Source organism: Sciurus vulgaris (assembly GCF_902686455.1).
Source record: "Sciurus vulgaris genome assembly, chromosome: 12".
In the NCBI taxonomy this organism is placed as follows: Eukaryota; Metazoa; Chordata; class Mammalia; order Rodentia; family Sciuridae; genus Sciurus; species Sciurus vulgaris.
The window spans coordinates 104,664,308-104,687,342 of NC_136473.1; the positions used below are offsets into that span (position 1 = coordinate 104,664,308).

The 23,035-nt window shown below is 42.5% G+C and overlaps 1 protein-coding gene across 3 annotated transcripts in view; it reads right to left on the minus strand.

Moving 5' to 3' along the window:
* Positions 1-23,035, minus strand: part of PAPPA2 (pappalysin 2) — a 515,818-nt gene that overhangs the window by 240,766 nt on the left and 252,017 nt on the right. Inside the window, exons 1-4 of one of the 3 annotated variants that reach the window (XM_079106962.1) lie at positions 19,187-22,924; positions 18,143-18,205; positions 16,617-16,722; positions 2,209-4,013 (exon numbers count right to left, since the gene is read on the minus strand). In XM_079106962.1, coding sequence (XP_078963088.1) covers positions 2,209-3,118 — 910 coding nt within the window. In that variant the 5' untranslated portion in view covers positions 3,119-4,013; positions 16,617-16,722; positions 18,143-18,205; positions 19,187-22,924. Of the gene's footprint in view, positions 1-2,208; positions 4,014-5,676; positions 5,906-16,616; positions 16,723-18,142; positions 18,206-19,186; positions 22,925-23,035 lie in introns of those variants that run through there. The other 2 variants (XM_079106961.1, XM_079106960.1) reach the window with 2 other exon arrangements.

The following is a 23,035-nucleotide window of genomic DNA, read 5'->3' on the forward strand; positions in this document are numbered from 1 at the left end:
ATCCTAAATCCTTATGCGGGGGTACTTCCTGGTGTACACAAGACTGAAGAAAAGAACAGGGTGGGGGGTGGAGGAGAGCTGGACCTGGCTGTTCTCTGCCCTCAACCTTCCTGGAGCTGACCTGAAGGGGAAATCCCAGCATACCACAGGGGCCTCTTTGATTTGAAGAGAAGAAACCTCAGAAGCTAGACTGTCTGCAACAGATTTCCTGCCCAATTTTACATGCTTAGGGAGGTTCAGAGCATCAGATGAGCACTTAGGAGAAGGATCTGAGGGTGCACTGTGGCAGTGTGAGGAGTGGTTGGTGGTGACGGACAGACAGGTGGGCAAGGCAGGGAGGAGGAGTACTGGGGTGGGCTGGAGGAGGTGCGGCAAGGAACTTGAGAACTAGAATCAAATCGGACCACTGCTCTCCTCTGTGCAGAGCATGAGACAGGACATGAGAGGGACAGGACAGCTGTCAGGTACCCAGGATTGTGCATCTGTCTCCCCAGGTTCACGCTTTACTAATAGCCTCCTACATGTATTCCTGCTGGATCCTTCTCTAATTCTTCACAGTCAGGGAACTGATCCCAGGTCTCTAGGTTGCTACTGCAAGAGGAGGGGTAGGCAGAGTCGCGGGTTTCAGTCTAGACGGCGAGCACGCAATTTCCCTGGCAGATGGGTACTAGGAAGCAAGATTAGGCAGCAAGAAGAAGTCATCTGGGAGGGACTGTGAAACTGCCAGCTCTGATCAGATAATCATCTCATTATTTCTTCCATTTGGCCCCAGAATAAGGATTTCCTTCTACTCGTTCTCTGCCCCCACCTAGCTCACCGCCCAGCCCCTTCTCTTTCCCTTTCCCCTACCCCCTCTCCCACCCCAAAATAAAGCAAAACCACACGATCTGAGCGTGCTTAGTGTCTGGGAATCCCAGCTTCCAAAGGAGAAATCACAGCCAAATAGGGGGAGACAGAGTGTCCGGAAGGGATGTTCCAGCAACACTCCATTGGAAGAGGCTCCTTCCTTCCAGATTTCTTTCCCTCTTCTCAAACTTATTTGCAGGGTTCCGGCAACCTGAGCAGTTTCTGATTTGGAGAGCTGTCAAGCAATTCAGGGTTCTGAAGTCTCACCCCAGCCTACCTCTGGCACGCCTTGCTGCCTCCATTTCCCCTTCAATGTATGGGACAGACAAACAGCACAGGGTACAGTAGATAATCCACATTAATGAAATTACATTGTTTTACTAGGTGCCTTGTTTGGGGTTAGGTTCTGTCATGGGAAATCCAAAGGTATTAAAGGATGAGGTACAAAGCCTAACCCCTCACCCCTTGCTTGAATCAGGTTCCCCAGGCAGGCAATGGGAGACAGCAACTCCTATTCTACTTGCTTCTTTTCCCTTCTGAGTGACTTTCAAAAAATCCCAACATCTGGGTATAGTGAAAAATAAATACAAGTAAAACTCCCAGTTAGGTGTCTCTGATTAACATCGTAGAGTTACACCAGGTTTCATTTGTAGATCCCTCTTACAGCAGCCAGGGCTAGAAGCCAAGATCCTGGCTTGTGAGTGCCCACCTTTTCCAGTAGACCTTACTGTTCCTAGTCTGTGTACACTGTTGTCGGGACAAAGTGAAGGAGACCCCCAGAAGTGGAACAGGTGGCACCTTTCTACCTACATATAGGGCTGCTCAGAGAAAAGGCAACCAGGCAGGACAAGATGGCCGTGTGCCTGATAGCCTTGTTCCCTCCCAGCCTGGCCCAGTCTGGCCCAGCCCGGCCCAGCCCGGCATGACTCACAGTGCAGGTCTTGAACTCTCATCTATTTTCAAAGTTGCCTGGGTATCGCAAACTGGACGATGAGAAACAGGGTATGAGACCCCTTCTCCTTTGACTAAAGGATGAAAAAGTCTCTTCCCTTTAAAAAAGGTAAGAAAGCCAAGCCAAGGTCTCCTGAGGGCAAGCACAAAGCACAAAACTACATGAGATCAATACGGGGGCAAATGCTGCTATGGCAGAGGGGCATTATCTTCTCTTTGATGGTGGCCAGCATCCTGCTATGCTAATAAATAAAGGCCCTGCCTTCCTCCCTGTCCCTGGCCAGCTCCCCATCCTTATCCCTGGATTTCCTGCTCTGCCCTCTTCCCCACCTTGCTCCCTGTATCTAACCCCATCAGAAATGGAGCCAGCCACTCCCCGGGACGTCAGAAAGCCCAGGAGTGGGTCATTACCTGCGATGATGGCCGGGTTGTTCTGTCCTCCCTCCGGTCTCACCCAGGCTTCCACTGTGAACGCCTCCCGGGGAATCTCAGCCAGCACTTCTGGACGCAGCAGCAGCCGCTCCCGCCTCCCCGAGAAGTACAAGACGGGCAGTCCTCCTCGGGGGTTAAAGGTCTCTGCTTCCCAGTCGGGGCTTCCTCCACCATCTTGGATGCTGTCCTTCAGCGGACTGTTTCTAACCCTGTGCTTAAGGGGGCGCTTAGGCCAAGGTTGGAAGTGCAGGGGAGGGAGATCAGGGTCTCCGGGCGCGGCCTCTGCCTGCCTCTTCACCACGCGGCGAGGATGCCTGGACGTGGCCCTGCGCTTTCCTTGGCTCTGCGCTTCGGGTTCCTCCAGGTGTGGAGAGGTGGTGGGAATGGCTGCGGCTGCTGCCCGGCTTCCCCGAGCTGCAGTCTCGCCTAGAGACCACTTGGGTCCTTGGTTGCCAAGATAAGTGCCATCATCTCCCGGCAGCTCCGACTGCCCAGTAGGACCGTCCCCTACCCACGGGGCTGCTGGCCGCTCCCTCGACTTCCTCCCCACTCCCCCCGCACGCTCAGCCAGGTCTTGGGGAGCAGTCTTTCTCAGGGAGTCTGGTTCAGTGCGTCCCGTGGGATGGGTTCCCTGCTCCCACACGGGGTAGGGCCTCAGGTAGTCCCCAGGACTGCTGGGGTACACCCCAAAGAGGTGATGCTGGGGAACAGCTCGGGGCCTCTGAGCCTTGGCCCCCAGCCAACAGCGCTCCCCTTCCAACCGCACCTGACTCAGGTGTCCCCTCTGGGCCAAGGCCTTCCTGCGCGTCCCGCCCAGCTCAGAGCTGGCAGTGCTGAAGGCCCACCCGGCCAGGATCACCAGGCTTACTCTCAGGATCGTTAAACACATCGTGCCTCCCTCGGCTCTCCCACAGAGCCGGAAGTCAACTTCTGGGTGCCACGCTGGGATGGCGGGGAGAGCAGGGAACGCACAGTCCCTGGGGAGACTGTTCCACTCACAGACGGAACTTTGTCAGGCTGCCCCAACAGAGCGCCTCCCCTGAGGACCTGCTGTCCTGGCAGCTCTGCCAGCCAGGGTCACTTCCACTGCTTCGCGGCAGGTGCTTCCCTCACGCTGCTTCCTCGACCTCTCTTCCTGCTGTAGTTTTAGTCCTTGCGGACCGAAGCTAATGGCTCTTGGTTCCTTTGACTTTCCTTTCAGAGAGCTCAGGTTTCTTTCCTTTTTCTTGTTCTTCCTTCTTCAATAATCCCTCCCCACGCTGATACTAGAAGAGGAGAGCATACGCCAAAGTTCCTCAAGGAACACACTTACCCTCGCTGCCCCAAGTCATTCAGAACAACAGCATTGTCCAATTTTCATTTCCTTCTCTTCTTCCCTCCCTAGGGGTTACCTTCTCTTTTTGTACTCCTTCACCCAAAATAATGCTCGCCTGAAAGCGAATTGCTAGAACAATCTTTCTACAGAGACATACGATTTGAAGGCTATCATCTAAAAATGCAAAAAGAATCTGGAAGCACAAAAATCCAAGCTGGTACTTAACTTTCCCTCTGCAGATGTCCTCAGCCAGGTCCCATTCAGCTGTCAGTCTGCCAGCTCAGGATAAGATACTACCCTCAGCTTGGTGCTGTGGAGTGTTGATGGTCGAAGCTTTTTTATCCCCTTCCAACTTGTTGGTATGTAGTGAGTCTCCGTAAAGTTCTCCTTGGGGTTGCCAGTCTGCTGTTCTCTTAACCAAATGAGTCTGAGAGCCCTCGACTTCACCTTCTGGGAGCCTTGTGGGTCCCTGGAACACAGGGAAAAGAGCGCAAAGATGAGCATGTACTTCAAGGACCTGTTCCCTCTGGCCTCTCCTCTCCCCTTCTCTCCCTTTCTCTCTGCCTGTAATTATCTTCTTGTTTTTTCATTTAAAGACAATGATGATGTCAAGCTAGTAAGTTTGGTGCATCACTCCACCTCCTCCTGTCCCCTCCTTCCTCCTGAAAACCTCCCTGGCTCACCCAGGCACAGGGGACAGACACTACTCTTGGTTTCCCCAGTAAACATCTCGGGCTTTCTCTCTGCAGCCGCAGCCTACACAATCAATAGCGAACAATCAATACTGTTTTGGAGCACTCTGTGTGTACCTCCTCTCTGTCTCTCTCTCTGTCTCTCTCTCTCTGTCTCTCTCTCTCTCTCTCTCTCTCTCTCTCTCTCTCTCTCTCTCTCTCTCTCTCTCTCACACACACACACACACACACACACACACACACACACACACACACATTCTGAAAGGACCTCCCTAATAAGCCCACACTAGCCTTTTAGGACCATTCGCATCTCTTTCTTTTGTTTACTCACAAATCTCCTGCATTTTTTCTTATTTCAATCAATCATTTCAGATTTAAAAGAATACCTCAAATTCACTTCATATTGGACACCAGAAGAAAGGAGAAATCAATTATCCTGCTGTGAGAAGCATTAAATGGAAATGCCATGCTTTCATAGTACATAGATCTTTTTCTCCCAGAAGTTCCTCCATCTGAAGTTAGTAAAAGTCACCATATGCTGAGTGAGCAAATAAACAAATGAGATGCCCAAAATAAGTAATTTACAAAAATGAACAGCTAAACTCAACCAACTATTTTTTCAACTGATTTGAAATGAATGGATAAAACGAGGAGGTAGATGCTGTGATTCTAACCCCTGTCATGTTTGCCTAGATGCTCACACACTGCTTTCTCAAAGGGTCCCCACTCCTTACCGGCATATGCTTATCTACATACAGGGACACATGCACACACACACAGCGTGGTTCTGAATCCTCAACGCAAGCAAGTTGGACCACAGGTAGTCCAAAACAGGGAGAGAAGCACTCTGGGTCCTTCATTCAAGTCTAAGAAAAATCACTTCCACTTTTAAAATCACTGCTGTGGAGCCCACTTTCTAAAACACGCAGCCCACAGACTGGGGAGGAAGACCTCGCTGCCTCCTCTGCCTCGGGCCCCTCTTTGTCCTTTAAACTCCTCTACCCAGCAAATAACTGATCCATTTGCTTTGAGAAGGCTGAGTCCTAACCACCCCACCCCCGGCATGTCCTGTTTCCCCAAGTAGCATCCACTGAAGCCTCAAAGCAAGTCCCCGCGAGGCTATCACCCAGGCACGTGGGCATTACGAAGCAGACGCCCCTCAGTCTGCATGTCCTTTCTTCTCTTATCACTTCCCTACCTCCATTCACTTTTCTGACTCAGTTCTTTTTTCTTTCTTTTTTTCCTCCCTGTAGCAGATCAAAATAGAGATGAGGCTTTGGAGTGGGGAGGGGGGATGTACAGAAAGTCAGAACAGCAGGGGAGGTGGGGGAAGAGAGAGAGGAGAAAACAAGAAGAGGGAGGGGAGATACTCAGGTGAGAAAAGAAGCCAGCTCCCCCTACACCATACACCCCAACGACCCTCAGAAAAAGGTTTCCTACCATTCATCTCAGGAAGGAGGGTAACCCAGCAGGGAAGGAGGATTCCGCCTGCTGCTCCCCTGCTAGTGTGTAAGTCAGCTCGCATCCCCTATAGGTCTCTCCTGGCTCCCAGCTGCTGGTAATCCATTCATAAGGTTTCAAGAGGCAACACAAAACTCAAGCTTCCAGTTTAGTTTCTCTCTCTCTCCCCTTCATTCCTTTGCTCACCACTCTCCTTCAGCTCTTGGCAGTCCAAAGTTTAAAAAAAAAAATGTTGAACCATTTCTGTGTTTTCCTCCTGTTGTAACTTTGGCTGTGACATCATAACCCTGCCCACCAACACCCCACCTCTCTCTCTTTCCATCCCCCCTCATCAGCCCCATACCCCCAAACACTCCCCCACCCACAGAGAAGAAGGGCTCCTGTCAGTCCCAATGTGTGAACACACAAAGCCACTGGAAGGTGCCCCCTTCTCCCCTCGGTGCCCCTCCTGGCTCCCCCTCCCTGCCTTACCCACCGCTCAGCCCGGCTCTGAAGGCTTTTAACAATGATCCCATCTGTTTGACATGTGCGGAAAGGTGGGCTGGATTCAAATAATCTGTCAAGTGAATCAGATCAAAAACACAGCACCCCCTCCTCAATTCCATCACACACACACACACACACACACACAAACACACACACACAAACCCGAGAAGTGTGAGAGAAGTCAGACTTACACAGCATCCACCCTGGATGCCAGGGAGAAAGACACCAAAACATGCCAAGGGAAGCCCAGATCTACACGTATATAAATTCTGTTGCTTATGTGTTTGTGACAAACACCCACACCCCAAGTCCCCATCCCCTCTTCCTCAAACCCGCCACTCCGCAAGTGCAGGGATTTGAAAGCTGGTAGAATCTGTTTTGAAATCTCCAACGAGAGGGTTTTCCCCCCTTTTTTTTACTCCAAAGCACTATCTGTGGCGATCAGACTGGAGCAGGGTTGCCAGCAAATGCAGGAGGCCCCTTCTAGGGTACAGGCTTTCAGATCAGCAAGGCTGGAGGGAATGAATTTAAGGACACACAGCAGGAGCTGGCTGCATTCATTTTATTTTGACGGGGGTAGTTGGGGGAGGAATATCATTTCTGAAATGCCCAAGGAATGAAGGGAGAGGATGTGGATTTCTTAAACAGTTTTTGCAAGAGGAGCGGTGTCTTGTGCTGCAGGTAAATGTATAAGGCAAGAAGTGGGAGCTCAGAGATAAACAAGGACCAGGACGGGTGGGAGAGGGAGGGAGAGGGAAAGAGGGAGAGAGGAGGCAGGAGAGGGGATGGGAGATGGGCAAGGGGAGAGAGGGGCGAAGGACAGGGAGGGGGCGAGGGAAAGAGAAGGGCAGGGAGGGAGGAGAGAGGAAAGAAAGAGGAAAGGGAAGGGAAGGGAGGGAGGGGAGGGGGAGGGGAGGGATGGAAGAGGGAGGGCAGGAGGGTAGGAAAAAGAGGAGAGTCTGGGAGGAGAAGGGACTGAAAACAAGAAGTAGGGAAGAGAAGAGGCAGAAATGAGACAGAGAGGAAGGAGAGAAGAGAAAGAGGTAGGGAGGCACGTAAAATATGGAGACCAGGAAGGCAGTTAGAGCCAGGATGGGTAAACATAAAGAAATCACAGAGGCAGGTGGAGGGAGGCATTATAAAATGGGGCAGAGAAAACAAAGGACACACAGGAGAGGGACTGTCTCTTGGTGATCTGGTGATCGGACACAGTTTTAAAAATCAGACTGCAAGGCTTCAACCTTGTCTCGTCAGGAAAGCCCTGTCCCCTCCTCCCTCCCTGCCCACACCTCCTCCTCAACACCCACCACCTCCACCTCCCTTCCTTCACCTTGCAGTCCGGCAAATCCTCCCCTGGAGAATTTAGGAGTCAATTCCAGAAGCCCACCCACCCTTAAGGCCCCCCTTCTTTGTTCATTGCACAAAGGGTCCTGGGTCCTCTTATCTCAAGATTGGGCTGTTTGTGACCATCTGTACTTCATTTCAATCCAAATTATAAGGTGTTTCCTTTAAGCCCGGAGGTCAGAGGTGCTCTGCTTTATTTACTGCCAAGGTGGAGCTGGTCAGTTTCCATTAGCATTGTCATTATTATTAGGAAGCTTGGAGCAGAGGGAGGAGCCAGCCCATGCTGGCAGCCACCTGCAGAACACAGCATTAGGGAGGAAGAGAGAGCTAGAGACCCCTGAGTGTGGTCACTGAGCCTCTGACTTTCTGATTCCAAAATCTGATCCCTTGATGGAAAAGCTTAGCTGGGAACCAGCCAAGGAGCGTAGTAATAAAAGCCTCCCAGAACACAATCAAACGCAGGATCTATATATAGGAGCCGGATCTGTTTTAGCTACTTGCAGTCTAAAATGACAACCGGAAACAAATATTTCAGCAATATGTTTATTGGAATACTGTTCAACTTGTGCTGGAAGGACTGAGCTCCAAGCGAAGGCTCTGGGCCCTGGCTCTGCACGCCCGCCACGCTGGTGCTCAGATCTGGGAGTCGGTGACTCTGTCCTTCATGGGCTAACTGGAGCTCCCCTCGGAGTCTCTTACCTCAGTCACCTTTTTCATGGGTGACATAAACTCACAATTATTGGCAGGACTAGATACAACATCCAGGTCTCCTAAATCGCTGTCCAGTTTTTTCCTCCTCTAGCTACACATGGGGTCTTCGCCTAACTTGCTGGTCAGCCAGCTACATGTCATGGGTTGGGAAGGCAGAACCAAAGACCAGCCTCCCTGTTCCACATCCAGGCAAAAGTGCCCTGGGAACATTTGTTGGTCATACGTGCTCTGTAACGCAGACTCACAACAGCCCTCAGAAGGAAATGCAAATGTGGGTTTCACTCTCCTCTCTTGTGAATTTGGAGCCAAGAGAAGCCCTGTCTTCTGTGGAATTGTTTGGTGCTCTGTCCGTTAGATAATCCTATCTTGTTTTCTCAATATATTTACTATTATAAATTATTAGCAATGTCCATGGTTGTATTTTCAAAACTGCCTTTTTTCCAAATAGATCAAGACAGGTTGGGCTTCCCAGCACCTCAGGGAAATGGTGTAGAAGAGGCAACGTGCCAGAGAGCTATATCCCCAGGTGACCGTCCCTCATGGGTGTTTCCTGAAAGATTTTGAGCCTTGGATCTGGCCTGTGAAGCTCTCTAGCTGGGGCAGGGTTCCTCAGTGATGCTGTGCCCTGGCCTGCTCAGCAGGGAGGAGGCGCTCTCTAGGGTTCATGGGCTGGTGCATAGGCATCTTCTCTCTTCCTGAAGCATATTTGATTTTTCTCCTATGATGTTTGATTGGTCCATTACAGTTGTACATAATGCTAGGATTTGTTGTTACATATTTCTACATGCACATAACACAACAATATGATTTTCAATATGATTTTCAATATGATTTTGATAACAATCAAAATGATATTGAATTGTGCTGCTATAAACATGGGTATGCATGTGTCACTGTAGTATGATGACATTAATTCTTCAGAATATATACCAAAGTGGTACAGCTGGGTTCCCATGGTGTTTCCATTCCTGGTCTTTCAAGGAATCTCCATATTGAATTTCCATAGTGGTTATTCTAATTTATGGTGTAAAAGTGTTTCTTTTCTTTTCTTTTTTTTTTTCCATATCCTCTCCAGCATTTATTATTGTTCGTATTCTTGACGCCAGCCATTCTGACTGGTGTGAGATGAAATCTCATTGTAATTTTGATTTGCGTTTCCTTAATTAATAATAATGTAGAACATTTTTTCATATATTTGTTGGCCAATTGTATTTCTTCCTTTGAAAAGTGTTTAATTCATTTTGCCCATTTATTAACTGGGTTATTTGGGGTTTTTTGGTGTTAAGTTTTTTGAGTTCTCTATGTATTCTAGACATTAATTCTCTGTCAAAAGAGTAGATAGCAAAGATTTTCTCTCAGGTCCTCTCTTAATGTTCCTAATTATTTCCTTTGCTGTGCAGAAGATTTTTAATTTAATGTCATCACATTTATTAACTCCTGGCATTATTTCCTCAGTTTCTGGGGTTTCTATTGAGAAAGCTATTGCCTGGGCCGATATGCTGAGTGTTGACCTACATTTTCTTCTAGGAGCCACATAGTTTCTGGTCTAATTCCTAGGTCTTTGATCCATTTTGAGTTAATTTATGTGCAGAGTGAGAGATAAGGATATAGTTTCATTCTACATATGGATAACCAGCTTTCCCAGCACCATTTATTAAGAGGGCTGTCTCTTCACCCCTGTTGTCAAGAATCAGATGACTTTATCTGTGTAGGACTGTCTGTCTTCTCTTCTACTGGCCTATGTGTCTGTTTTAATTCTAGTATCATGCGGTTTTTGTTAACTATATCTCTGCAGTATAATTTGAAGTCAGGTATTGCGATGCCCCCAGTATTGCTTTTTTTGACTTAGAGTTGCTTTGGCTATTCTGAGTCTTTTATTCTGCAAAAGAATGTTAGGACTACTTTTTCCAGTTCTATGAAGAATATCATTGCTATTTTAATGGAGATTGTATAGAATCTGTATACTGCTTTTGGCCATTTTAACAATATTCATTCTGCCTATCCATGAGCATGGACGGTCCTTCTGTCTTCTCCAATTTCTTTTTCCAATGTTCTATAGTTTCCCTTATAGATGTATCTCACCTCCTTGGTTAGATTCATTCCTAGGTTTGTTTTTGAGGCTGTTGTGAATAAAATTATTTTCCTGATTTCTTTCTCAGCAGATTTATTTTTGGTATGTAGGAAAGCTATTGACTTTTGTATGTTGATTTTGTAACCTGCTGCTTTGCTGAATTTCTTAGCTCTAGCAATCTTTTGGTAAAGTTTTTTGGATCTTCCAAATATTGGTACATATCGTCTGCAAACAGTGATATTCTTCCTTTCCTATTTTTATCCCTTTTATTTCTTTCTCTTGCCTAATTGCTCTGTCTAAAATTTCTAGTATTATATTAAGTAGGACTGGTGAGAGTAGACATCCTTATCTTGTTTCAGATTTTAAAGGAAATTATTTCTGCTTTCCCCATTTACTATGAAGTTGGATTTGGGTCTTTGGGATATAGCCTTTATGATGTTCAGGTAAGTTTCTTCTATTCCTAGTTTCTTCAGTGTTTCTGTCATGAATAGGTGCTGAATTTTGCCAACAACTTTCTCTGTATCTACTGATGTGACTAATTGAGGTAACTAAGTGTTTTTTGTCCTAAACTCTGTTCAGGTGATGAATTGTATTTATTGATTTGCATATGTGAAACCATCCTTGCATCTGTGGGATAAAACCTGGTCATGATGTACAATCTTTTTAAGTTGTTTTTGAATATGATTTGCTAATATGTTGCTTAGGATTTTTGCATCTAAGTTTGTCAAGGATATTGAACTGTCATTTTATTTCCTTGATGTGTCCTTATCTGGTTTTGGTGTGAGTGGTACTGGCTTCACAGTATGAATTTGGAAATGTCCTATCCCTTTCTATCTCATGTTCCATCCCTTTCTATTTCATGGAATAATTTGAAGATTATTGGTATTAGTTCTTCTTTAAAAGTCTGGTAGAATTCAGCTGAGAATCCATCTGGTCATGGGCTTTCTTTTGTTGGAAGACTTTGTTACTGCTTCTATCTCATTGCTAGTTATTAGTCTGTTTGGTTTTTCTATGTCTTCTTTTTTATTTTTTTATTTTAGTTGTAGAGGGACAAAATACCTTTATTTTGTTTATTTTTATGTGGTGCTTAGGATTGAACTCAGTGTCTCACATATGCTAGGCAAGCGCTCAACCACTAAGCTACAACCCCAGCCCCTTCTATGTCCTCTTGATTCAATTTTAGCAGATCAAATGTATACATTTTATCTAGGTTTTCCAATTTATTGGAGTATACGTTTTCATAATAGTTCCCAATAATCTTCTGAATTTCTGTGATGTCTGTGGTGATTTCTACTTTTTCATCTCTAATTTTATTGATTTCAGTCTTCTTTCTTTTTCTTTTGGTTAGTTTGTTATGGCTTATCAATTTTATTTACCTTTTCAAAGAACCAATTCTTGTTTTGTTGATCCTTTGTATTTTTTATTCTCATTTTCATTGATTTTTAGCTCTGATCTTAGAAGGTAGACTTCTACTGGTTTTGGAATTGGTTTGTTTTTCATTTACATGGTTCTTCAGAAACATCATTAGGTCGTTTATTTAGGATAGTTCTGATTTTATTATGTAGATACTCATACCTATAAATTTCCCTCCTAACACTGCCTTCATAATGTCCTAGAGGTTCTGATATGTTTTATACTATTCTTGTTTGATTCTAAGAATTTTTTAGTTTCTCCCCTGAATTCTTCTATTACCCATTTATCATTCAAAAATGTATTGTTCAACTACATTTCTTTTTTTTTTTTTTTGGTACCTGTGATTGAACCAAAGGGTATTTATCCACCAAGCCACATCCCCAGCTCTTTATATATAAGTTTTTAAATTTTGAGACAAGCTCTTGCTAAGTTGCTTAAAGCCTTGCTAAATTGCCGAGGCTGGCCTTGAATTCTCAATCCTCCTGCCTCAGTCTCCTGAGTTGCTGGGATTGCAGGTGTGCACCACTATGCCCAGTCATAATTTCTTTCTTTATAATTTTTATTTGTTTTAATTAGTTATACTTGACAGTAGAATGCACTTTGATACATCATATATAATTTCTCCTTCTGGTTATACATGATATAGAAAATGTAAAAAAGAAAAAAAAATGTATTGTTCAATCTCCATGTGTTTATGTCTTTCTGTGAGATTTGTTGGTGCATATTTCTACATTTATTCCATTATGATCTGATAAGATGAAATGTATTATATCAGGCTTTTTGTTTTTTTGTTCTTTTGGGATTTTTTTTTTTTTTTTTTTTTTTTTTTGCCAAGATTTGCTTTGCACCAAAATAGAACATGGTCTATTTTGGAGATGATTCCATGAGACACTGAAAACAAACCGTATTCAGCTGTCATTGGATAATATATTCCATAGATGTATGTTAAGCCCATTTGATTTATATTTTTCAGGTCCAAAGAGTTTTTAATGAGTTTATGACTGGATGACCTATCTATTGGTGAGAGAGTTGTGTCAAAATCACCTAGTATTATCATTCTGGGGTCTGAGGCTTTAATTCAAGTAGTGCCTCTCTTATATAATTAGCTGCATCCACACTGGGGGCATAAATATTTACTATAATTATATCTTCTTGCTGGATTTACCCTTTACCAATATGAAGTGGCCTCCTGTGTTTCTTATTAATTTTGGTCTGAAGTCTGCTTTGTCAGATATGAGAGTAGACACTCCTGCTTGTTTTGGACCTCCATTCACATGGTATATCAATTTCCATCTTTTTACTTTCATCCTGTGACTGTCTTTGCCTGTTAGGTGAGTCACTTGCAAACAACATATAGTTTGGTTTACTTTTTAATCCTTTATGCCAGCCTGTATCTTTTAATTGGGTTGAGACCATTTACATTCAATACTATTATAGAGAGAAGTTTGTTAATTTCTACTAATTTGATTTATTTCTATGTTTAATGTGGCCCTGTTTCTCATTTACTTAACTATTCTTCAAATGACATTTGTTCATTTCTGAGCTCTGGAGTTTAAGACTGATTTCTTTCATGTGGAGTATTTCTTTAAGTACATTCTGTAGTGCTGGCTTAGTAGTGAAGAATTCTTTTTGTTTCTGCTTATCTAGGAAAATTTTTATTTTTCTTTGATTTTTAAGAATAGTTTTGCTAGATGTAGCAATCTTGGTTGACCTTTATTTTCTTCCAGTACTTGGAACACATCATTCCAAGTCCTCCTGGCTTTTAGAGTTTGTACTGAGAAATCAGAAGTAACTCTGATTGACTTTCCCCTAAATTTGACTTGACATTTTTCTCTTGGGGCTTTTAAAATTCTATCACTGTTCTGTATGTTACAATTTGAATTCGATGTGTCATAGAGAGGTTCCTTTTTTCTTTTTTTAAGTCTTGTCTGATTGTGGTTCTGAATGTTTTCTGTATTTGGATATCTATTTCATTCTCAAGATTTGGACATTTTTCTGCTGTTATTTCCCTGAAAAGGTAATCCATTTCATTAGCCTACATTTTATGCCCCTCTTCAATTTCAATGATTCCCAAATTTGATCTCTTAATGTTATCTCAGAGTTCTTGTATATTTTGTTCATGGTTACTTATTTTCTTTTCTTTAATGCTTTCTGAGTGTTCAAAACTAACCTTTGTCTTCCAGCCTTGAGATTCTGTCTTCAGCATGGTCTACTCTATTAGATTTTCAACTGAATATTTTATTTGTTTTATTTCCTTTTATTTTCAAGATTTCTGTGCTTCTTTTTCAATGTGTCTATCTCCTTATTGAATATCTCATTCATAACCCAAATTTATTAATTCATTCAGTTGTTTTTTTGTCTTTTCTTGGAATTTATTGATCATTTTTAAAATCATTCTTTTGAATTCTTTATCTGATATTTCATCTACTTCAGTATCCCTGGAGTCAATTGCTGCTGAATTATGAACTTTAGGAGGCATCACATTACCTTGTATTTTTTCATTTTGTGTTCCTATGTTGGGTTTTATGCATCAGTTGGAATGGATTTCTCTTCCACTCTTACATGTGGGCCTTTTTATGGCATAGCCTTCTCTTGCTAACGTGTCCTAGAGTGATCTAGATTGAGACCCCCTCATAGGATTAGTATCTACAGACTTTGTGTTGATTCTGTTTTCGCTGTAGCAGTGGGTATCTGTGAGTGGGATCTAAGGATCTACCCCCAGTCATTCCTATATGGGGCCTGGTCATTAGTTTGGGATTTTATCTTTTCTATACTTTGTTTTAAAGTATAGCTGATGTTTGAGTGTCATTAATTTGTGTGTGCAGCAATTTGCACTCTCTTTTGGCAGAGTTTAGTTCAGCAGAATCTCTGCCTTGTGAACTAATAGTGTACCTATAATTTCCCAGCACTTCACTGAAAGGGAGCAAACAAAAAATAGCAACAACTGATGCAAGCAATATACGGTATTAAAATAAATGCCCAGTTCCTGCTGCAATATCTACAACACAGTTTTACCACAAAAATTGGGATGGTGTTTTGCTGATTGCCAACAGCAAAATCAATAAGTAACCCTGAACTAGATCTGATATTAAACAGCAGGTCTCAACTATGTCAACCACAAATGTAATAATCACAGCAATATGAATGGTGGAGTCAGGTGTTATATAAACCAATTAGTTTAAAAGATGGTAATACAGTCCACTAAAAGAAAATGTTATAGGAAGGTGCAAGAGAGTTTACAATGTTCAGAATGTGAACAGAGTGAATGCAGAAGAGATGAAGCAGGTAGTGTTTATAAGGAAAGAAGAGAAAATAGGAAAAGCAAGGTAATGGAAGAAAGAAAGAAAGAATAAAAGATTTAGCTATTAGGAGAAGAAAGGAGAGAAAGAAAAACAGATAAAAACAAAACATAACTGAAACAAACCAAAAACCCTAACATTCAAAAGACAAGGCAAGGAAAACCACCTCTAAAAAATGCTGAAAAATGGAAAGAAAATGTATATGTAATATATCCACAAACCAATCAGCACAGCAGAATACATGTGCATGCCCATGCACACATGCACACAATTTTTTTTTTAATGAAAAATGAAAGAATCATCTCCACTGAGGTGGTTCAAATAGTTGAAGAAAATGGATTGTCACTGTCTATTCACAACTATATTCATTTCATTTCCTCTTGGACTACGTATTGAGAGAGAAACAGTAAGGGCTGGGATTGTTCAACCCTTCCTCTTTTTGTGTTACTTACTGAGCTGCAAGTTGAAGTAGTGAAAGACTGAATCGGGGTGAAATAGCTCTCTGCTTCCCGCTTACCAGTAGAATGTAGGATGGAATTGGAAGTACAATATATTAGAGTTTTGTCTGCAAAGACCAGATTAACACACTCCACGGGTGGGGCTATTCCAGAGTTTTATGGGAGAAGTTCAGTGGCTAGGGTTTAGGTCTAGCTTGGACTTTGGGGCTTTGTTGGGTGGTATCTACTCTGCAGAGATTAGATCAACATACCCTTAGGGCCCTGCAGGTGGTGATTTCAACTAGGACTCTGGATCTCAGGAGCCTCCTCCCAAGAATTCTACTCATGGGACAGGGGAGCCAACCTTCCACACACTCTGTTGCCCACAGCCTTCCCAGGCTTAGTCTCTGAGTGGATTCACACCTGCCAATTCAGATTCCTGACCCACTTCAGCTGGTCACATGAGCTCAGATTCAAAGGAGAAGGAAGTTTGGTTCTCCTTCATTTTTCTGAGTGCCTGTTTCACTCATGTTCTGCTAGGTAATACCTCAGGCCACAGAGTAGCCACTTGCAGAACAGTATGATAACGTTTGGTGTGATCTTCTTGGCCACAGCTGCAGCCGCACTGTGGCTTCCTCGAGATAGCTCTCACATCAGCTCTCCATGGCCAATCAAGAAACACAGCACTTTTCCAATACCAGTTCACAATGCAGCCTCTGAATCAGTCAAGTGCAGGCTGTACCAACTTTTCTGTATCAAACCTGTGCATTGTATTTCTCTCTGTGTTACCTGTCCCCTCTGTGGTCCCCTCTGTTACTGCTGCCACTGCCACAACTGAGTTGGCTCCAATATACTCTTTTTTTCTCTCTTCAATGTACACAAACGTCTGAGTCTCTAAGACACTATGACTGCCCCATATTGAATTTTAGCAAAATCCATCTTTTACCCACCTTGCTAAGAAGCCATACTCCCACTGCTTGAATCCTGAGCCATGCAGCAACAGAAATTGCAGAGTTATTTTACTCTGCCATCTTGAATCTCCACCCTAAAGCATATTTATGTGCATTCTTTCTTCTTAACCAGAGGACATAAATGCAAGGTATATACGTTGATCATTTTATACAGGAAACAGAAAATAAAAGAGGGTAGGTAACTTACCTTCTGAGCTGCAGGCAGTGACAACATAGCCAGGAAAACCCTCAAATGTATTGTGCAAAGGGAAAGATTCCAGACTCAAAAAATCATGTTCCATTTCTATGACATTCTAGAAAATGGAAGACCATGGAGACAGAGAATAGATTAGTGATTGCTGGAAGCTAAGAATTGGGAGAAAAGTTGAATAGAAAAACCTTAGAGATTTGGAAGTCATAAGACTCTTCTCATCTTGATGGTGGTAATGACGAATGACTATGCATTTGTCAAAACTTAAATCATAATGTCCTAAAAATGGTCATCATATGTAACTTATGCCTCAGTAAGTGGGAGGGAAGAGATGGAGTCAGGAGTAAGGTTCTCTTTACATCTTGCAGGTGACCAGAGACCAGAGGATAGTGTGACATTGATTGGTCATAGGTAGGGGCCCCTCTGTGCCTAAACTAATCACTGACGATCTTACCTAGACTCTGAGAGGACCTCCTGGAACAAGACTGGATGGAACACCAAGCTGGCTCAATCCATCCAGCAGATCCCAAAAAGTCAAATAACTAATCAGCTAACGAGGACTGGTCAACAATTATGCCCTGTTCTTTCATTTAATAGTTGTCTGACCTTGGGCATGTTAATTAATTTCTCTGAGCCATCTGTAAAATGAGAAGACTGGAACTGAGCATAATGGTGCATGCTTGTAATCCCAGCTACTCAGTAGACTGAGGCAGGAGGATTGCAAGTTCAAGACCAGCCTGGGTAATTTATCCAGATCCTGTCTCAAAATAATAAATAAAAAGGACTGTGTACGTAACTCAGTGATAAAGTACCCCCTGGATTTAGTCCCTAGTACCATGAATAATAAATAATTTTCTTAAAATGACAAGACTGGAATAGAAGACCTCTAAGTTCCCTTCTAGGTTATACTTGAAATGTTCTAATTTTCAGCCCCAAATCTTCTTTGAATCTGTCTTCTCAGTTATCAAAAATAACTGAGACTATCAGTTATCTGATAGTCTCACTTACTATCAACATGCCAGAGATTTAAGCATACATAAACATGAATACTCATGAAATTTATTTTGGCCCTTAAAGAAAGCCATATGTTCAAATGTAACTCCATTGAAACAGTAATATGCAGGAGAGTAGAAGAATGGGATCCGGGAAAAGAAAGGAAAGAACTGGATATTGAGAATTAGTAAACTACATTATATACATTTACAATTACATTAAAATGAATTCAACTGCTATGTATAACTATAGCATACTAATAAAAATATTTTTTAAATTCAAAATAAGAAACACTGATATGCAGAATGTAGTTTTATTGTTCTGTTAGGTTAGTAAAAAAGATGTCCTGTACTTAAATATCATTGTCACGTATTTCACAAATCAAATATTAGAACACCTGACATTTATGTAAAAATACTTAAAATGGAGCAGTTTTTAAATTTTGTACTCTGCCTTAATTTTAAAATTTGGTAACTTCCCCAAGATTGAAATAAAATCAACACCAGTAAAAACTGACACTCATTACTTACCATATGGCAGGCACTGTTCTGGTCACTTTATATATATTAATTCATTCATTCTTCACAATAGTTCTGTGAGGCAAGCACTTCTATTATCCCCATTTGTAAATGAAGAATGATAGTAACAATAATAGTAGATAAAATTAATTGAGTACATACTACATGCTCAATGCAGACTCAATGAAAATCTATTTAAAAAATGTACAAACTTCACCTTATGTAATCCAATAATTAACCTGAGTTAGCTCCACCTTGATCCTCAGTTTTCAAGGCACAGAGCGTTCAAGCTAAGGAACTCATCCACTATCTCTTTTTTTTTTTTTTTTTTTTTTTTTTTTTTTTTTTTTTTTTTGGTGCTGGGGATTGAATCCAGGGCCTTATGCACGCAAGCCAAGTGCTCTACCAACTGAACTATAGCCCCAGCCCATGAGCCCTCACTCTTAACCACTATACTGCACTTCTTTTTCATGAGGGGCATAAATATACACTGATCATGACTTGATTCCCAACATAACAAAACCATCTTTCCTGATGATTTCTCTAAAGGAACAGAAAGACTATCCTTAGGTCTTTTCTTAAAGTGTGCCTTTTGTGAGGGTTTGATGCCTCCAGGAAATGCAGTCATGGTCAGTAACAGCATCCAGCTGTTTTGCCAATGGAGGTATTTACCACAGGTCAGCAAACTCGTGGTCCACCACCCTTGCTACCCAGATCCACCATCATGTCCCCATTGACATCGGAAGGACAAATAACCAGCCAATTGTAAGCAGAAAACCAGTCATTCCTCCAACTCATTAACCCTGAGTGTAGAGTCACACCAGATGGATAAATGTCAACTTGTCTATTTAACTAACACTGACCTTTAATACTAATAGCAGCTGTTAGTTTATCATTTATTAACCATCATAAAAATACATGCCTTAGTTTTACCTTATTCAAAATGAGAATGTGATTATCTCTAATGGGCCCCTGATTTCTTCTGCATTTCTGTATCAGTCAGCTTTCATTAGAGTGTGTTATGCTAAAGAACCTCCCCAAATCTCAAAGCCTTACCTGAGGAAGTTTGCCTTTCTCTTGTGTTGCATGAAGCTGCGGTCAGCTGCAGCCCTGCTTGCCACATATTTTTTTAAATTTCACAGTTAAGGATAAAGGAACAACTCCTATAGAACATGCCACTGTTGTGGTAGGGCAGCAGTTCTCAACCAAGGATGATTGAACCTGCCAGGTGACATTGGCAAAGTCTCTAGACACCTTTGGTAGTCACGATTGAGAGAAGGGTATCACTGGCATCTAGTGGGTAAAGGCCAGGGTTGCTACTAAACATTTTCCAACACACAGGACAGACTCCATCCCTACTCCCACCCCAATAAAGGATGATCTGGCCCACATTGTCCATAGTGCCCAGGCTGAGAAACTCTGTATGGAAGACCACACACTGATTCTGAAGACTTCTGTATGGGTCCTGCACAGGTCATTCCTGTCTATTCCCACTGAACAAAGTAAGTCATGTCCAAGCTGGATGTCCACGAGGCAGGGAAGTCAGCCCCTCACACAAGGAAAGTCTGCAAGAAGTCCAGTGGCAATAGGCATGGTTATGTTACATTCTAATAGGAATGGTAACAAATTATTGGGAACAATAATGCAGTCTACTTCAACTTATTAACTGAATTGAGACAAGGAATGCAGATGATACCAGAGAGTTTTGAGCTGTCCCAAGATGGTCCACCACCTTTGCTACCCAGATCCACCATCTTGTTATGTGGACAGCAGTGGAGTGGAACATAAGGAGCTCATAGGAGACAGGGACAAATCTTAAAGAGCTAGGTCTTTTCAAAAGAATTATATGAGCAGGCTGACATAAAGCTTCCATATTTGCAAAACAGAGAAACTAACATGTACCACACAGGTTGTCCTAAGGTTCATGATATGCTACCTGCCAACAGTACTGTAGGGCTTGGCATGGAGTGAACTAGCTTTCACTTACGGCCTGACCACCACATGCAAGCCAAGAATCAGGGAGTACTGTGACCCACTATTCTGATTAATTTTGACCTCATCGTTTTGACTCAGTGAATGCTTTAGAAGCTCCTATTTTTGGTTCTAGGGAATAATATGATTGCACATTGTGAAAATAAATATTAAAGGTTAAAGCTCATTAATTGATAATAAAAAATAAACATGAAATCAGCATTTTTTCCCAAGACTAATTAGACGTCAAGAGCCAAATTGATTAAGTCACTTCATTTCTTTGATAAATTCCTATCAGTGGTATTAAATAATGTTCATTATTTTTTATTTTTGTGTTTATTTTATTAAAATCAACTTTCACCCAGAAAATGTATTAGCTATTGTCTTACTTAAACAAAAATTTGATTTATAGATCATGAAGCTTTTTCAGTTACAATTTCCTCTTCATGAGTTTTCTTTTGGGGCAATTATTGCTACTGAGTCAATTTTCCCATGACAAATCTTTTATATGTAAATTTGACCATGTGCAATTTTATTCCTTATATGATTTATTTTGCACTGATTATGTCTATTGGTAATATTCATTATGAGTTGGGTAGAACTTTGGACTGTTTTCACTTATTTACTTATCTGACTAATTTACAAAAACCATGAGCAATTTTCCTCAAATATTCCGGAATTGCTCTCTTATTCAGGAATGATTGTCCTGTTATAGCCCTAAACTAACTTGTTTGCAATTACTTTGTGTGTGGTGGCAGCCTATCTGTATAAGAGAAGCAAAAAGAAAGCATTGGCAAAAAATGTTCCAGGCATAAGTTGGGTTCATTGGGATGGAGACGGGCGGAAGTCACAGAATCAAAACAGGTAGCAAAAATTAACTTGCCCCAGCAAGGGCCTTTACTGGTTTTTAGCAGTGTTTCTCCAACTTCCAGGAAGCAGCCCTGAACAAGGGAGAGTTAAGTTCAGGTCTTATCATTAAAAATTAGTTAATTTTGCATTTTACTCCATAACCTATCCATACTTACTTTGACGTTGATAACCCTTTGGGTGAAATTGGTATTCCAGGAATAAACACCATATGAATCCTGTGCACATGCCACCTTTTCTAATTTGAGAAGAATGCAAAGAAGTTACGTTTATAAGAGGAAAACCAGCGTGTATTAAGAACTGGAGATTTGGCTGAGCGCCAACTGAGACAAGCTAATACGATGCCACAAAAACTAGCAAGAAAAAATCAAGACTGAGAAGGAAAGCTGTCACCCACAGAGGGTGCTCCCTCCACTTCACTGCTCATCCTTTGTCTCAGATAAAGAAGACTATGTATCATGATTTATAATAAAAATAGACACAGTCCCCAGCTTAGGGTGACTGTACATAGAACTTTTCGATCTTATGCTGGTGCAGAAGCATGCCCATGTTACTATTCTGTTTTTCATGTTCAGCACAGTATTCAATTAATTACATGATATATTCAACATTTCCTTATGTGATAGGCTTGGCATTAGATAATTTTGCCCACCTGCAGGCTAATGCAAGTGTCCAAGCATGTTTAAGGCAGACTACACCAAGCTATGATGGCCAGTAGATTGGATATAATAAATGCATTTTCTACTTACAATATTTTCAACTTCTAATCATTGTACAGCAAGGAGTGTTTGTGTTTGGGCTTCATTCTCTCTTTCAAAGAACTTCAAACCCTTGGAATTTCCTAAGTGGTTGGAGAGAGAAACATCCTTTCTTCCACAGAATGAGCCCCTGCCCATCACACTGAGGTCTATATTAATGAGGTGACTTGAAGGACTCAAGCTGAGTGCCAGAGGAACTTACCCCTGGGACCAGGGGGTTGGAACTTTCAACCCCACTTCTTGACCTCCAGGGATAGGAGAGAAACTGGAGATGGACTCAATCACTAATCATCATCAAATTAATCAACCATGCCTCCATAATGGAGTCTCCAAAAACACCACAGGTGGAGGTCTAGGGAACCACAGATGGACTTTTTGTTCAGAGAACGGTTCCCTCTTCCTATGTATGCTTCTGGACAATGCCACCACAACACTGTGGGGACCCTAAGGAAGTCAGCATTGACATCTGGATTCATTTTACTTCAGTCTGAAGTAGAGTGACAGAGCTGTGGTAGATGGCTATGGAACTTCTCCCGTGCTTGGAAACTATAGGGGAAGGAGCTGGGGTCCAGGAATTTGAGGAGATGACAAAGTTAAAACTGTCTTTTTTAGAGGAATTTCAACTGGGGAAATTTGCAGGGCCTGGGACACTTAAAATACTTTGATAAAGCGTTCCTGTTGTTGGGCTGTGACATTAAAGAATTTTTTAATAGTTGAAATGTGGTCCATGTGGAAGTATCATTTCAAAATGGATATGCCTCCCAGGTGTCTTTAGGAAAAAGAGCAGGCCTGTGGGAAGGACATGTGCCCTTCCTAATCCCCAGCCCAGCCCCCGATCACAGCCACAACAGAAAATCAAGCCTCAGCAGTCTGAACCCTAAGCTTGTCAAGTGACCTCGAATCCATTCAACAGAGAGCCTGGACAATAGGTACCATGAAAAGTTTTTTCTTATCCATAGCCTGAACTCTGGCTAATGAGGCAGAGTTGAGCAGGCAGGGTTTGCAGGCTGACAGACAGGGGTTCTAATCTGGGCTCTGTTCCCTGGCCCGTGTGGTCCTGGCAAGTTCTGTGCTACCATGGAGGGCAAGCCCACGCCTCTGCCATAGGGGAGATGCAGTAATAGAGCATATCTCAGTGACAGATCTGGCACAGAGAAAGCACTTAAGGAACATTAGTACAGAAGTGAGCTCCTGCAAATTCTCACTCCCAAGGGTCCATTTTGATGTCACTTCTCAGTGTACTCAGAAGATAATTAATCCTTTCCTGTGTTTCAGTTCTTTTGTGTTTGTCTAAGTCTGTTGCTCTCAA